Genomic DNA, 16,895 nt, shown 5'->3' with positions numbered 1-16,895 from the left:
TAAACACAAATCACTACTAAATAAGTGATGGAACAATGCCAGTCTATTCTCTTCTAGGTACTGGTGTTCTAGACTGGAGGTGACAAATGTATGACGTGCGTGCCAAAGCAGGCTGCTTGTATCATTGAAAGTCCTAAAAGGCTGACCATCACCGTTCTAGACCAAAACCTTGATAATAGCTTTACACGCACATGCACGCACACGCACGCACACGCACACACATGCACACGTGCACACACACATGCACACACACAGAGTTTATCTTTAAAATACCATAGAACATTTTTAAAAGTTTATCTAGGTACCATAGATTTCATAATTTAAAAGTTAGACAAAGAAAAGCTATCCATATTAATCTCTGATGCTGTAAAGTGAACAATTTCAATCTACAAGAGATAGACCTCCATCAGGACAGTTTTTCACTTTGTCATTTTTAATTATAAAACATTTCTGACAAAAAATGTTAAAACTATAATAATTAACAACCTAGTACCTACATCTGAGATTAAGAAATAAAACAGCATTGTCATCGTATCACTTTCTGCCTGCATTTGCTCTCTGCCTAGTTGCAGATTTGGTGGTTACTCTTGCAATTTGCACCTTTGCAATTTTATATATCCCTGAACAATATGTAGAATCATTTCTCACCTTTAAAGTACTGTATGGGGCTGGAGATTTAGCTCAGCGGCAAAAGCGCTTGCCTGGCAAGCGCAAGGTCATGAGTTCGGTTCCTGGTACCGGAGAAAAACCAAAAAAAAAAAAAAAAAAAAAAGTACTGTATGAATGGTAGCAAAGAGTATGTGTCCTTCCACAGCTGTTTTTGCTAAACGTTATTCATTTGGTAAATATTTTTGAGTGCCGACTATCTGCTAGGGTTATATCAATGAACAGTGAAAGTTTTCTTCTCTTGTGGAGATTCATTCTAATGGGGGAAAGATAGATAATTAATAATTACATAATATTTTAGTACCTGAAATGGTGTTAAGGGCTATGAAGATGAATCATTAGGAAAAGAACATAGGCTGGGTTGCAATGCTAAACATGGTGGGCAGGCAAGACTTCAACATTACAAATTTTAAAATGTTTTATTTTAAAATAATCACTTGTTTATAGGAAGTTACAAAGACAGTGCAGAGAGTTATAGTTAGCCTCCATCCAGTTATTCCTGGTTAGTTAAGAAAGCAGCAATGGGGCTGGGGATTTAGCTCAGCGGCAAAGTGCCTGCCTGGCAAGCGCAAGGTCATGAGTTCGATTCCTGGTATCGGCAGAAAAACAAAACAAAACAAACAAACAAAAAAGAAAGCAGCAATGGTACATTGTGTGTGCATCGTGACACGCCATTTTCTCACATCTACAATTCCTGTAATACAAGGATATCAGCTCCACCATCCCTAACCCCTGACAACCATTAATCCGTTAACCTTGGAAGTACTTCACTTGTAGGTACCTGTGTCTCTCCTCATATAGCCATTTTCTCTGTGGGTTGGTGTCAAAATTTGCCTTTTTTGAGGACACCGTTCATATTGGAGTAAGGCCCACCCTAATGGCTTCATCTTAACTAGTAATCTTTCCTTTTCCCCATTTCCAATTAAAGTGACATGCAGGGGACCGGGGTTTAGGACTTGAGCACATCGTTCGGAGGGTGTATAGTTCAACTTACAACAGTGCCGTCCTTACCGCATCATATGAAGGATACATGTTATCAGTGTAGTTTATGGTTGTTCATGAACGCTATGACTTGGGCCCATTTGAACCAGAGCCTGTTCAGAACTATTCTGGTCTGCTTTGTTCAGCTGGTTCCCCTCCTGCTTGATCCTGTTGATTGTGCCTGTGGGGTGGAGTGCACTTTTTGAGGCCTAGGCCTGCTAGGTGGAGTAAAGGAGATTCTGGGCATGGGGCAGTGAGGACTTCCCTATGCCAGTTCCCTGCTCTGGTCAGTGACAGTGGACCTCCTGCTTGATCCCTGCTGATGTTGCTTGAGAGGGTGGAAGGAGGTTTCCTCGGCTTCCCTGGGCTGCTAGTTGGTAGGACGAGGATACTGGGCCAGTGAGATAGAGGATATTTGGCCTGCTCTCCAAGTCACCTGGTACTAATGGCTTCTTAATCTCTACAGTGCCACTGAGAGAAGCACCTACCTGGGCTGCCTTCTGCTGCTCATGGTAGCGGGGGAAGGTCAGCAGACATTAGGCATGGGTCACCGTGTGGGCTGGGAATCTACACATGGCTTAGCTGCATCTTCTGCTTCTGGGTCTCAGGCCCTAATCATGGGGTCAGCTGGAAATGAGGTCTCATCTGAAAACTTGACTGGGGAAAGATTTACTTCCAAGCTCACTTAATGTGGTTGTTAGCAGTGCTCAGCTCTTTCAAGGATGGACTGGGAGCCTCAGTCCCCTTTCTGGTCCTTGGCTGGAGGCTGCCCTCGCTTTTCTTGCTACGTGGACCTATCTAGTATGGCAGCTTCCTGCATCAAAGGTAGCAAGAAAAGGTCTACATGTAAGACAGAAGCCTCAATCTTATGCAACCTAGTCATGAAAGTGACATTTCGTATTCTATTGATTGGAAGCAAGTCACCACGGATGCCAGGAGAAATGGGTCAGAGTAGATCTGTCTACCATAGTTATCATCAACATTCCTTACAGTTATGGCCAATGGTACTTAGCATTTAAAGACGATTTTCTAATCATTAGATTTTGTTCTATAAAAGGGGATAAAAATAATTCATTTTGTCTTCAGAACTTCCAGTTGTTACAACCATACTGTAAGGCTCCCCTAAGTTTATGAGATTATTTATGGCATAGTTGTGATGACTGCATATTTTTACAGAGGTGGCTCATACTTTTTCTGAGCAACTGTAGCACTTTTAAACTAGCAAAGGGAATGTTTGTGAATACTCTTATCTCCCTTGCTAGGCTGTAGGCTCCTTGAGGACAAATTATGTTTTGCCATTTTCCTATCTGAGCAAAGCCAAAGGAGTACCTTCCCCATGGAGTTCAGTTAATGTCTATTTTTTAAAAAAAACACACTTATAGCATTTTCAAAAACATGAAAGTAGGGCTGGGTATGTACCTCAATGGTATAGCACCTGCCTGGAAAGTGTGAGGCCCTGGGTTTGATTCCCAGTCCAAAAAAACCCAAAAAAGTGATATCTATCTTTAGAGGGATAAGGGCAAGCTACATATTTGGTGGAATGTCTTTTTTTTTTTTTTTTTTTTTTTTTTGAGATAGGGTCTCACTATGCAGTTCAGGCTGGCCCTGAGCTCACTTTGTAGCTCAGGCTGGTCTCGCGCTCACAACGATCCTCCTGCCTCAGCCTCCTGAGTGCTGGGATTATAGGCGTGTGCCACCACGCCCGGCTAGTGGAATGCCTTTAGTTCACCAAGTTCAGTCACATGCTAGATTGAATACTGATTGAGGAGTTTAATTACAAGCAATATATATATATATATATATATATATATATCAACACTGAAAAACAGTAAATACCTTATGAACAAGTTGATGAATATTGTTTTTCCCCTTACATATACATCCCTTTGATAATTCATGTGTGTGTGTGTTTGTGTGATTTTCATGAACAAGAGTCTGTGTGTTTCTTCATAAAAATAATTTTATATCTCCCAAAGTGTTTCTACATTATTTCTACATTGCATTACGTTAGATAAGTAATATCACATTAAATTATAATCCATTTATTCTTAATCCAACCTTGGTAGAATGAGATAATTGAACATTGCAAGGAGAAAAACATTTATTTTGGAAAAGGTACATCTCTTAAGTTTCTTTAAAAAACTGGAAAATTTCTCATTTTATATTTGAGAAATTACTGTGATTCACTTGTTAGTCGATAAACCGAGTAGTACAACCATCAAGACATTTTTGATTGCCACACTATCTTAACATGTTTAATTTGTGGAGGAGTTTCAAAATTTGGATCCCAGTTGTATTCTGGTGATAACAGCTTAGTGGGTTTATGGTCAAAAAAGTACTTGTTTAGGTGGCTTTCATAGAGGCTGGTGAGTTTATTTGCAGTGTCACGCATATTTCCGTCTAAGTATTGTTTAATGAGGGTTGAAATCTCCAGGGGTGTACCACCTAAAATGGCAGGATGGTAATAGAAATCTCCCTCTCCAAAGGGGATGAAAGCTGCTGAGTTTGCTCTTCTCTCATATGAAAAATTGTGAGTTTTTTTAAAATACCACCTTGCATCAATTTGAGCTACAGACCTGCCGAGGGTTTCCACTCCAAAGTCATATTTAAATATTTGATTTGTCGTCATGATGAAGAGAAAGTTGACTTCGTACTGGATGTCATCTTTAAGGAATTCATACAATCTGTTCATATAGTTGAGATAAGAGGCTTGTCCCGTGTCAGGCTGCAATAGAGGGAGCACTTTAAATGTTCGGCGGGGTCCCAGCTCTACGTAAGGTAGCTTGTTGAAATCATCCATCAGGATGTAAATGATAACTCTGTAGCCAGCCATAAAGTGCTGATCAGCGGATTTTAAAAACTGTTTCAGATACTGAGCTCTAAATCTGTGAAACAGAGAAAAAAACAGAAATAAGTTATTTTGCTAAAGTTTATCCTCACTAGGAAGCTAGCTAATATATATTAATAATGGTCAAGAAGGTAAGGGCAGAGAAGTGGGTCCAGAGCTGAACCATAAAGTTTGTTGTAAAGAGGGAGAAAGAGAGCGAAATAGATTTTTTATCTGTACTGGGAATCAAACTCCTAACCTTGTGCTTGCCAGGCAGGCACTTGTGCCACTGAGCGGTACCCCCAGGCTTGCTAAATGGATACTAACAAGAGCATTCCCAAGTAGTATTAAGGACTCAGCCAGGGCTGGAGAAAATAACCACTACACATAGTTACACAAGACAGCCAGAAATAATGACAGTGATGAATTATTATTAGCTCCTTGGATTAGAAATACACAAGAGATTGTGTGGATTTTTCAAAATAAAGAAGGACAAATATCAATATCACCTACTTTCCGTAAGCACATACAGCTAGGCCTATGGTAATATTCAGCTTCTTATAATATTCGTCCAAGATCTGTCTATCATAAGTTCCTTCCCATATGACTGGAGCAAGCCAGTCAGTTGTGGTTATAACGTCAGGACGTTTTCTGTTGAACAAAGGAGATATAAATTGAGCAGATATCTTAACAAGGACAGTAGAAATTGTCCAAGTGATAAGAACTAGTGACTGTAGAGTACTTCTATCAGCCAGGCACTGTGTTTGAGTGATTCCATAACCCAAAATCCTTGCAACATCCTATAAGGTAAATACGGCTGTTATCCTTGTTTTTCATATGAGAGAAAATGGGCAGAGGCTGAATAAATTGCTTAGTGTCACACAGCTAATAAATGGCAGAGTCAAGATTCAAGATTCAGCCATCTGGCTTCAGACTGTACACCATACTTTCTTCTGAGCCCGGGCATTATTTTCTTTGAGCTTTGACTACAATTTAAATTTAGGTAGTCTAGTGTCTGAACATTTCTGTGTTTATTTCCTAAAGCTAACAGTACAGTTATTTAAAAACTCTTTCTATACTTAGAATTTATAAGCATACGCTTCTATTTAAATCACAGATCTCAAAATCCACCTTAAACTGGCCAGGTGTCTCCTTGTCAAGGCATGCTACACCCAAGAATGGTATCTATTTGAGAAGATTAAAGGATTTGATGATTATCCGTCTTCGCTCATTAAATCAGATTAAAGGCTTGCCGCAGGAATGAAAGGGAAAAAGTCTCTGAAAGCAGAAGGCAATTAAAAAACTGTGTTAAGAAATTGTTGAATAAAAGAAGTAAAAGCGACTTAAAGTCGTTAGATTTATAATTTAGATATGCAGCTCTTCACTTGGGAGGTTAATGCCAACCGGAGGACATCCTCTACAAAACAGGCCTTCAGAAGTCCTATGGACAAGATGACTTATCTTTTGGATGTGAGCCAGAACTTTCTTTGGTCACCTTCAGTGCCAGCTCACTGAGTCTACATACAAAGTGGCCCTGGCTATAGGGGTGAAGATTGTGGTATAGGCCTAGTGACATAGACGCCTCCTTCTTAGGTTGAGCTATGTAGTCAGGGCTGAGTGCCCAGTCTCCTCCAGCATGGACCAACTCTGAACCCTAAACTGTACAACTGCTTCCCAGGAGGACCGGCCAGCCATATGATAGCTGACTGATAATATTAGACTCCACTATGAATGGGGCAACACTTTTTCCTTGAAGTTGTTCTATAGCCCGTATGGATTTGCTTTCCTCGGCTTGAAGAATATCTTATTCATTGTCAGGGAATCACATACACATCTCACTATGGTGAAAGGGGTGTGGCCATTGGCTCACTTCCATGAAATTTTTTGGTCTTACTATGTGCCTCACTGTCAAGAGGCAGTTGGCTTGATAAAGAGAGAAATGGCCAGCGGAATCTCAGATTCAGTGCTGGTTCAGAGGTAATTCTCGGAAAGTTTGAGGTATAGTCCACGGGATGCCACCCATTCTTTGAATCAGCGACCAATATGAGATGCCATTTCTTCCAAAGCTAAAATACAGAGTCTAGGTGAATGAGGGAGGGGGTTGTTGGTGATTACATCTAAAAACTCACTTAGGGCATGTCTGTCTACAATGGTTGTGGTTTTGGGTTCCGTGGCTTTGGAGTTCCTAGTTGCTAAGAGAAGAATTCTTCTTTTAGAGAACAAGCTCACAGTTCTATGAAACAAGTCATAACAAGTCATTTGGCATTTCTCATGCTGCTGAACTAGAGAGCAGAATAGCATGATGGTACTGGCTAGAATGGCAGCTTCTCATCACCAAGGGAATATTAAGTTGCTGTTGCACAAGTGATGATGAGAACCTAAGGAACTTCTGAGGTGCCTGTAGCACTCCCATTTACAGTAGGAATGGTTGGTGGGCAGTTGTATCAATTCAATAAGGCAGAACCACTGAAGGACTCAGTCTTCAGTAATGGAGATGTGGGCCATGTTATCAAGTAAAAACTGTGGTCATCAGATGTGGCTATCAAAGGTGAGTTCAAGGAAACCACGAAGCTGATTATCTACCTCCTTTGATCATCAGCCTCTTCATAGGGGAAAGACTATATCAATGATTTATTATGCTAATTAGTTCTCCTCTTTCCCTGCTACCTTTTATGAAGAGCTCCAGTTTATATTTCAGGTGGGCATGTAACAAGGGTTATCACCCCATGATCATACAGAAATTGATGGAACTTGGGTTTCTCCTGTTTTGGGATGCAAGCTTCTTCACCTAAGTGAAGTATGAGAAATGAGGCTTAGTGTCAGAAGGGTAGGATTGTGCTAGTTATAGCCATTTACCTTCTCCTTATCTCTCCTCACCCCTTCTTTGCTTGGCTATATGCTCTGGGTACAGACTGGTCACCCAAAGTCCTCTGATCTGTGGTTTCCAGTGGGTTCTGCTATGAGAGGAACCAGTGTAAGACTGGAGGGCAGGAAGAACTTTCTAGTTTTGTAGAGACTTTGACAGTGGCTGTGTCCTTCTATGACTACAGCCTCTATTGGGTGGCTCTTGTTTCATGGTTCCAGCAATTCCTGGTCTGGAACACCATTCCCTCCTTTGCCCTATATGAATGATCAGAGATTTCTGTTGTTTTGAGTCCCTTGGGTGCCCCCTCCGTGTCCTTTTTCGGGTCTCTAAACACTGCCAGGATCTCCACAGACAACCTCAGCATTAAACTTACGGCATCTCACATGAGTTATTTCTTTCCTACTCTGATGTGTAGCATCTGAGAAGATTAGAAAGCAACACTCAAGGCCTGAGCAGATGGGGTTCACAGGACCTGATCACAAAGCATAAATTTCCCAATGCAAATTCTCAGAAAGAGGGTGTACAGATAAAATGTTAAAGTCTCATGGTAGTATAGAGATTCACACATGTGACATAGAAACAGGCATAACAGATAAAGGAAGGACATAGTGTATGTGGCCCCAGATAGCAGACACACTCTTAGTAGATGAGAATAAGTATTGAGGTGAAGTTGCAGTTTCAACTCTAGAAGGTATTAGTAAGGTTTGTTAAAATGTGAACCACAATAATAATGTGAGTGGGGGGGTGTAATTTTTTCAAAAAAATGTATCTAGAGAGAAAGGGGGAACTCCTTATGTAAGTCAAGGCTATATTGACCTGTATTTACATCCAGGGAACTGCATGAATCTAAAAGGGATAAAAAATAGAAGTGGTAGAGTGAAACTATACCATACAATGTAAGGCTCATAGTAGAATAATATTAGAAAATATGTATGGTATATGCTATTCACACCTACTCTGGTTCTGTCAGGCTGTAATTTCTCCTCCTCCTGTCTTCCTGGCTGGATCACCACATTAGTGGCCTAGTTTGTGTCACTTCTTTCTCTGTATTTACATAATTTTATAAATAATATGAGTATAACACACACACATACGTATCCACCTAGGCTTTAAAAGCCTTGCTTATTTTACAATAATGAGATAGTACATACATTTTTGCATCTTCTTTTTTTACTCAGCAGTACCTTATGAAAATCCTTCCAGTTTATCTGGAATAACTCATGTGCACTCTTTTTTAATAACTGTATAATATTCTAGGTGACAAATTTGTTTGCCATTTCCTTACTAATGGACGTTGACTATATCTCTGGATGTTTTGTCACTATGAAAAATGATGTAATAAACTTTCTCAATCTATTCTGATTTTTTTTTGTCTTTTTTTGAGACAGGGTCTCACTCTGCAGTTCAGGCTGGCCTTGAGCTCATTTTGTAGCCCAGGCTGGCCTTGAACTCGCAATGATCCTCCTGCCTCAGCCTCCCCAGTGCTTGGATTACAGGTGTGTACCACCATGCCCGGCTTTTAACTTTCTCAATCTGTATCCTCATATAATGACCCTGTTATTTTTACTATATATATTAGGAGTAAGATTATTGGGTCTAAAAGGTATACATATGTATATACATATGTATATATTATTAGGGATAGAACCCAGGGCCACTTTACCACTGAGCCATCCCCTCCCCACTTTGAGACAGGGTCCCTCTAAGTTGTCCAGGCTGAACTGGAACTTACAGTCTTCTTGCCTCAGCTTCCCAAGTTGTTGAAATTGTATACAACCACCACTGTGTCCAGTTTATTTATTATTTGAAGAGAAATCTTGCAATGTGATCCAGGCTGGCCTTGAATTTGTAATCCTCCTGCTTCAAGCTCCCAATTGGCTAGAATTACAGAGTATACCACCACTCAGGTGTATTTTTCATCTTTAATAGCTATTACCCAATTGTTTTTTGAAAGACTGTAATATTCACATTTCCACCAGTATTTGTCCTAGTTCTAGATTTTTAAAATTCTACTTGGATACGTATAAAAGCATATTCTCATATTATTTTACATTTCTCTGATTTCCAGTGAATTTGAGTATGTTTTCATGCTCCAGAAAGTGGCAAGAACAATAGGATAGGGGTGTTCAAAGTGAACCTTTTGAGGGGGATTAATGACAATGTATCTTTTACTGTAATAAACTTTTAAATTAAAACATTCACTGTATATTTTGACCATGCCTTGTATTTTATAAATCAATAGACAGTGCATACAAATAATTCATCAGAAATGGGAAATATATATCACCACATTTCACTGACGAAGAAGTACATGTGACCAGTCAATACACGAAGAAACCTTTTACTGCTTTGGTGATTAAAGAAATTTAGAAGACTACAAAGGGCAAAATATTCCTTCCCATTGTGTAGGCAATGTTGAGTACCAGAGAGCATGCACAGCAACAAGATCTATTATTTGCTATGAAAATTTAAATTGGTGGATCCACTTTAGAAAATAATATTGGCCCTGTCTCACAGGTTGAACAATCATATACCTTACCACTCAGAGGTTACATACATCTCTACCCCAAGAGCCTGCATAAGTTACTGCAGTACTGTTCATGCTAGCACAAACCTGGAAACAGTTCCAATGCCCATTTACAGGGCAGTAGCAAAATACAATGTGGCATATTTGTGCAGTTAATTATTATGCAGCCACCTCAGTGAATTAGGTGATATGTGATTTCTGAATGAATTTTAGCAATTTAATACTAAGGGGGAAAATAAATCCCCAAAGACTATATGCAGTGTGATATTCCTTTTCTAAAGGGGGTACACATTTATATTTATATTTTAAAAAGAAAGCAAGGGGCTGATGAACAAAGGTTCAGGGTAGTGGTTTGTTCAGGGAGTCAAATGTGATTTTTTTTTTTTTTTGTCTTTTTGAGACAGGGTCTTGCTATACAGCTCAGGCTGGCCTTCAGCTCACTTTGTAGCCCAGGCTGGCCTCAAACTCGCAAGGATTCTCCTGCCTCAGCCTCCCAAGTGCTGGAATTATAGGCGTGTGCTACCACGCCCGGCTCAGGGGGTCAAATGAAGATAGAACAAGAATATGAGAAGTGAGGCAAAGCTAGTTGTTAAAGTTAATGAAAGTTGTAATCTTTATTCCAGTAGAATAAAAAAGAAAGCAAGAAGAAATAATATATAGGTTTTGCGTGAACCAATGATGACATGTATCATGAACTAAGGATTATTTCTGTAACTCTGTCCACCTGTATTCATTAGAGATGCAAACATGAAAAAATTACAAAGGATGAAATACAAATTAATACTAAATATACAAAAAGATGCTCAAACTCAGTAACAATTGAGGAATGAAAATTGAATTACCTTGTGTGGGGGGCTGGATATTGCAGATTGAATCCAGGGAATGCTGAGTTAAATTTTCAACTCTTTAAAATTTTGTGTTTTTTGTTTAATTTTTAAAAATTTCATTAGTACATGTTTGCAGCACACAATGTTTATATTATTTTTAGGGAGTGGGTTTTTGCTTTGTTCTGACAAGGTTTGCTAAATTACCTAGGATAATCTCGAACTTGCGATCCTCCTGCCTTACCCCCCGAGTGGCAGGGATTGCAAGGTGTGTGTCACCACATCAAGCTTGAATTAAGATAGTTTAACAGTTTTGGCAATAATAAAATGTTTGGCCTTACTAGACTATTATCAAGTAAGTAAATGAAATAAAAAATAAAGGAAATATTAATAACACTTCTCCACTGCAAATTAGAAAATAAATTGTACAATTATTAAAGGGAAATTGAATTAACAGCCTAAAAGAACAACCTGAATAAAAAAATTAAAATTTATATCCTTTTAACTAATGGCACTTCCCTAGGAGTTTATCCTATAGATAAATTCATACAGTGATATAAAATATTAAAACAAGAATACTTGCTGGAAAATTATTTACAATGATCCCCACATTGTGAAAATTACAAAGCCAGTAGGAGAGTGGCTAAGTAAAATAAAGTGCTATACAGTTATAAAATTGAATAATGTATAACCATAGAAAGAATAAAGTTCTCATGCCGGGTGTGGTGGCACACGCCTGTAATCCCAGCACTCGGGAGGCTGAGGCAGGAGGATCTTTGTGAGTTCGAGACCAGGCTGTGCTACAAAGTGAGCTGAAGGCCAGCCTGAACTGCATAGCGAGACCCTGTCTCAAAAAGACAAAAAGAAAAACAAAGAAGAAAAAAGTTCTCTGCTGAGTGTCAATGCCAAAGTCAAGAGGGGCCATAAATAGCCATCAGGCTGCATGTAAAGACATTTTTGTTTCTTCTAATAATACAGGGAATGTTAAATCAGACAGAGTGTGACAGTTTTCTAATTACAACACTTAATTGCCTGACTCTTGATATATAGATACTAGATTTTTATGTAAGAGCCTTACAAGTAAAAACTTTTAAGTAACAGAAACTTCCCAGTATATCCACAATTTGATGACAAAACAAAACAAAACAAAACAAAACCCTTAAGACTGAGCTATATTATTCTTCTGAGAGCAGAAGTTTTGTTCTTACTTAGGATTAAACCAGGCTGTGAGCTGAGGTTCTTCCACTTGATTGTTCCTTGGAACAAAGACAAAAATCACATAATTAATTAATGTAGTTAATTAAATAATTAAATATTTGCTGAGCTCCTGTAATATGACAGGCAGAGTTTTGTGCTAGTTCTTCAACCATGAGCATTTAAACCTCGCTCCTGCCTGCAGGAAGCTTACGGAATAGCAGGAAACATAATATAATATAGACAATCACAGCATCTGTCTATTGTACGTGCTAATAGAGAAAAGCAGACCTCTGTGGGATGATGTAGGTGGGGCATCTCACATCACTTTGGGGTTAAGGGAAATCCTTTAGAGAAGAAATACATAAATTGGGTCTGGAAGGATAAGGGTTTGTCCAGGAAATATGTATGCTAAAGAAGTCACGGATGGCAGGAAATCGAGGAGGAGTATGTTTCTTGGGGAAGGGCTACATTTTATTTATTTATTTATTTATTTTAGTCTTTTTGAGACAGGGTCTCGCTATGCAGTTCAGGCTGGCCTTGAGCTCACTTTGTAGCCCAGGCTGGTCTCGAACTCGAAACGATTCTCCTGCCTCAGCCTCCTGAGGGCTGGGATTACAGGCATGTGTCACCACACCTGGCACAAGGAAGGGTTATATTTGAAAAATTAACAGGCCAACAGAAAGATTAATATTCAGGAAAAAGTGCTGATTTACTTCATTCATTAATCAGTTATTAGTAGCTTACTGTGTGATGGGTACGTTGTTGTGTGTCAAAATACTTAAGCTAAAGTACAAGTACAGGTGTTTGATTTTAATTTAAAGATAGGCTTCTACCAAAGTTTCATTTTACTGTTCATGCAATTATTCAACTAACACTTTATCAGTCAACTTCCTTTTCACAAACCTGGGATATTTTGTAAAATAAGTACTGGAAGCAACTGTGCTTCTGAAAAACAAAATGGAGTGGTTTTAATTTTCCCTACTTCTCCCACAAGAAGTCCTGGACGTTATATATAAAACAAACAGAGAAGACACTGAATAGTAGAGAGAAGAAGGCAGATAACTTAGGGACCTAGGGATCTAAGGGGATCAATATGGCAGTGGGTTCCCTGAGTTATTCTGCTGCTATATATTCCAGTAACCTAGAAATGCCACTGGGCACCGTCACCAAAAGTGCCCCAAGAAAAGCCTGATCTTTTTAGTTAAACTAAAACAGAAAAAGAGTAACCTAGAAAGCCAAAAAACTCTTAGATCCTAACTATTCTCCAGCCAAGTTCCACAGAAAAACTGTGACTTCCTCCTCTACTCTCTCTTCAGCAAATGTCAGTAGAGTCTCAACTTTCACCCTTGCCGGATGGTAATGAGGATCCCCTCACCTCAGAAATTTAGGCCATCCCTGTCTAAGGTGTATTCAACATGACGTGGGGGAGCTGGGGATTTAGCTCAGTGGCACAGTGCCTGCCTGGCAAGCGCAAGGTCATGAGTTCGATTCCTGATACTGGAAGAAAAACAAAAACAAAATAAACAATAAAACCATGACGTGGGACCATGAACTCCCATCTCTGCTCATCAGTAACAAAAAACACTCCACTGCCAAACCCCTACTCCTGGTTTCTATGGAGGCAAAGTAGAGAACCTGGAACTTCACCACCAACTGATGGTTGTGAGACAGTTCCATCACATTTCCCAACTGAAGCAGTATCAGAAGACAGTTGAGAGAACAGAGGATTTGAGGATCTACAGTCATAACATAATACCCAAGATTGCCAGGTTTCAACTATAAAAGCATTTATTGTGTCATGAAGGAGAAAGAGCTCAACTTGAAAGAGAAAAGGAAATCTAAAAATGCCAATATAATGCAGACCCCAAGAGGGACTTTAAAGAGGGTACTGTGAAAGTTTCAGGGAGCACTTACAAATGTGAAAAATAGAAACTCACAGCAAAGATATAGAAAATGTAAACAAGGACCAAATGAAAACTTTGAAAGATAAACACACAAAAATTAAAGTATCTGAATGGACAGACTCAACAGGAGGATGGAGAAGAGAGAGGAAAGAATCAGTGAAGCTGAAGATAAAACAATAAAAATTAATTGGCTTGATCAATAGAGAAAAATCTTTAAAAAAAAAACAACAAAAACAGCATTAGGACAAGTGGGGCCATAAGGAAAGATCTAGCATTCATATAATTGGAGTCTCCAAAGTAGAGGAGAAAGAGAACGGGGCTGAAAAAGTGTAAAAATCGTGACTGAAAATTCTCCAAATTTTGCAAAAGACAAACAGATCTAAGAAGTGCAGTAAACCCCACACAAGATCAACCCAAAGATATCCACACCAATGCATGTGATAGTCAAATTTCTGAAAGTTAAAGATTAAAAAGTCGTGAAGGCAGCCCGAGAGAAATAACCCATTACTTATAAGGGCAAAACAATTTCAAAGTAAGTGGGTTCTCATCAGGAATTCTTGTCAGGAGGCCAAAAGGAAGCGGCACAATATCTTCCAGGTATTTTAAGAAGATGACCATCAATCAAAATGTCCCTGGTTGAACAAATTTTCACGCACCTATTTGTGGAATACTACACTATAATCAGTAAGAGTGAACTGTTGATAAGCACAGGAATCTGCTTGGATCTCAAGGGGATTATGCTGAGTGAAAAATCTCTACCAGTAGGTCACTTATTATAAAACCCCATTAACAAAACATCCACAAAGTGACAAAATTGTATCCATGTCCATATCTATCTATAATCCTGCCTCGGTGTGAATTTCCCTAATTTGATTATTATTACTTCTGCAATTATGTAAGATGTAACATTGGGGGAAGTGGGTGGATAGTATACACGATCTACGATCTCTTTGCAACATCCTGTAATCTATAATTATTTTGAAATAAAATGATTAAAAAAAGGAATGCATCCCTTTGAGATATTTTCAGAGAGATCATTAGTCAACACCTTTTGTTATGGGATTCTCCAGGGATCCCAAACTGTCCACGACTGCCAGGCATGGGGGCACATGCCTGTAATTCCAGCACTCGGGAGGCTGAGGCAGGAGGATCATTGTGAGTTCGAGGCCAGCCTGGGCTACAAAGTGAGCTCAAGGCCAGCCTGAACTGCATAGCAAGACCCTGTCTCAAAAAGACAGTAAACAAAACAAAACCAAATTGTCCATGACTAACATTAATTAAACATACACAGTGACTGAGAACTTGTAAAACATTCTTTTGGGAGTTTTCACTAATTGTGGGATCCTCTACAATGAAACCATGGTTGCCTCAAGCTAACAATCATAATCTAAAAAATATTGTGCTGCATAGACACCTATAGTCAGTGTCAAAAACTTGTCCAGTATAAGCAAGTGTATAAAGTGGGCAAACTTTGGAGATATATACCCATACAAACTCATATATGTGTATGTATGCATAGGCCTAGAGTCCTTCTGGGGTGATACCCAGGGATGTGTCAATGTGTCATGCTGACTCTAGGCATTCAGTCTGGTCTTCTGATTCCTCTGTTCATCATGGTTGGAAGACGTCTTGGCTCCAGCTACTTTGCCCTGAGTAGTTTGTAGAAGAGCCATAGGATTCTTACCAGCAGACGTACATCTCCTGTAGGTGATTCTTTATGCTTTAAATAAATGGGGAAAAAAGTCATTTTGGTTTTGACAAAAATTTTCTATTACCACAAAAATCTAGAATTCAAATTCATCTGTACACTCATTTGTTAACCAGAACACATTAAATGTGTACTATATGCCAGATATAATGGTATAGTTAAGGAGTGAATGACAAAGCCAGGCCTGGCATTAGTCTATGATCTATTTCTTACTTCCAAAAAACTAACATATAACATCTTAGTATCTTCAAAAAGATGACATTGCCAGGTGTGGTGGAACACACCTGTAATCTCAGCATTCTGCTAGGTTGATGCAGAATTACAGATTTGAGCCTACCTACAACTAGGGATGTGGTTCAGTGTGAACCCCCCCCCACACACACACATGAACCACATTAATACTATTACAGCTGGGCTGGGCCTGGTGGCACATGCCTGTAATCCTAGCCCTTGAGAGGTTAAGGCAGAAGGGTAACTGAGAGGTCAAGGCCAGTTTGGGCTACACAGTGAGTCTAAGGTCAGCCAGAACTACATAGTGAAACCCTGTTTTAAAAAAATGAAGAGAAAAGAAAATATAAAGCCAGGCATGATAGTGCATGCCTGTGATCCCAGCACTTGGGAGGCTGAGGCAGTAGGATTGCTGCAGACCAGCCTGGTCTATGTAGTGAGTTTAGGCCCAGCCTGAACTACGGAGCAAAACTCATCTCAACAAACAACAACAAACAACTGTTACAATTGGCCCTGAATCTTTCTCATTAAAATACAATACCTGAGGGCAGATAACTGTAGAACACACTAACAAAGCAATAGGGTTAAACTTAAAACACATTAACTCACAACTGCTTTTCAAATAGCATTCAGGGGCATGGCATTACTTATTAAGATCAGAAGAGAAGGGCACAGAAGAGGTTAGAATCAGAGTTTTTCTAAATGAGAGAATTTTAGCAGATTAAAAAGTGTTCTACAAAAAAAAAAAATGTGTTCTACAGTATGTAATGGGTTACCCTGAATAAAGAACTGAGACCAGAATCCAAATTGGAATTTTAGGAGCCTTTATTAGCCGGGCCGGCGGCTGTCAGTCTGTTCTCCACGCAGGGAGATGCTGAGCAGCCCTGAAGCAAGGAAAGTTTGAGCTTTTAAGCTTGAAAACCACATCCCAGTTGGTGCAGGTGAACAATTTCTTTTTTGCAAGGGCAGAAAAGCGGAACCTATCAGTTCCAGCAAGCAGGTGTTGCAAAGTTCAGAATGTTCTTAGACGCATACATTGTTTTCAAACTAAACTAACAATCAAGCACGGTTTCTCTTTCTTGGGTCAAACTGACATTTTCCCCTCCACCCAATAGCTCGGTAATTTTTAGCCTTTATGTGTTTACCAATTATGTGTTCACCACACAG

General features: G+C 39.3%; 1 protein-coding gene across 2 annotated transcripts in view; it reads right to left on the bottom strand.

Annotated features, from left to right (window-relative positions):
- Positions 1–3,730: 3,730 nt before the first annotated feature.
- LOC102015959 (N-acetyllactosaminide alpha-1,3-galactosyltransferase-like 1) overlaps positions 3,731–16,895 on the bottom strand; it is a 39,376-nt gene continuing 26,211 nt past the window's right edge. For both annotated transcript variants that reach the window (XM_005382565.2, XM_005382563.2), the window contains exons 4-7: positions 15,477–15,512; positions 11,900–11,947; positions 4,988–5,125; positions 3,731–4,532 (exon numbers count right to left, since the gene is read on the bottom strand). In XM_005382565.2, coding sequence (XP_005382622.1) covers positions 3,866–4,532; positions 4,988–5,125; positions 11,900–11,947; positions 15,477–15,512 — 889 coding nt within the window. In that variant the 3' untranslated portion in view covers positions 3,731–3,865. The remainder of the gene's footprint in view (positions 4,533–4,987; positions 5,126–11,899; positions 11,948–15,476; positions 15,513–16,895) is intronic.

This window comes from Chinchilla lanigera, unplaced genomic scaffold, assembly GCF_000276665.1.
Source record: "Chinchilla lanigera isolate Chin_1 unplaced genomic scaffold, ChiLan1.0 scaffold00018, whole genome shotgun sequence".
NCBI lineage: Eukaryota > Metazoa > Chordata > Mammalia > Rodentia > Chinchillidae > Chinchilla > Chinchilla lanigera.
Note: the sequence above shows the minus strand (reverse complement) of the source record. Positions and strands in the feature narration are given on the sequence as shown.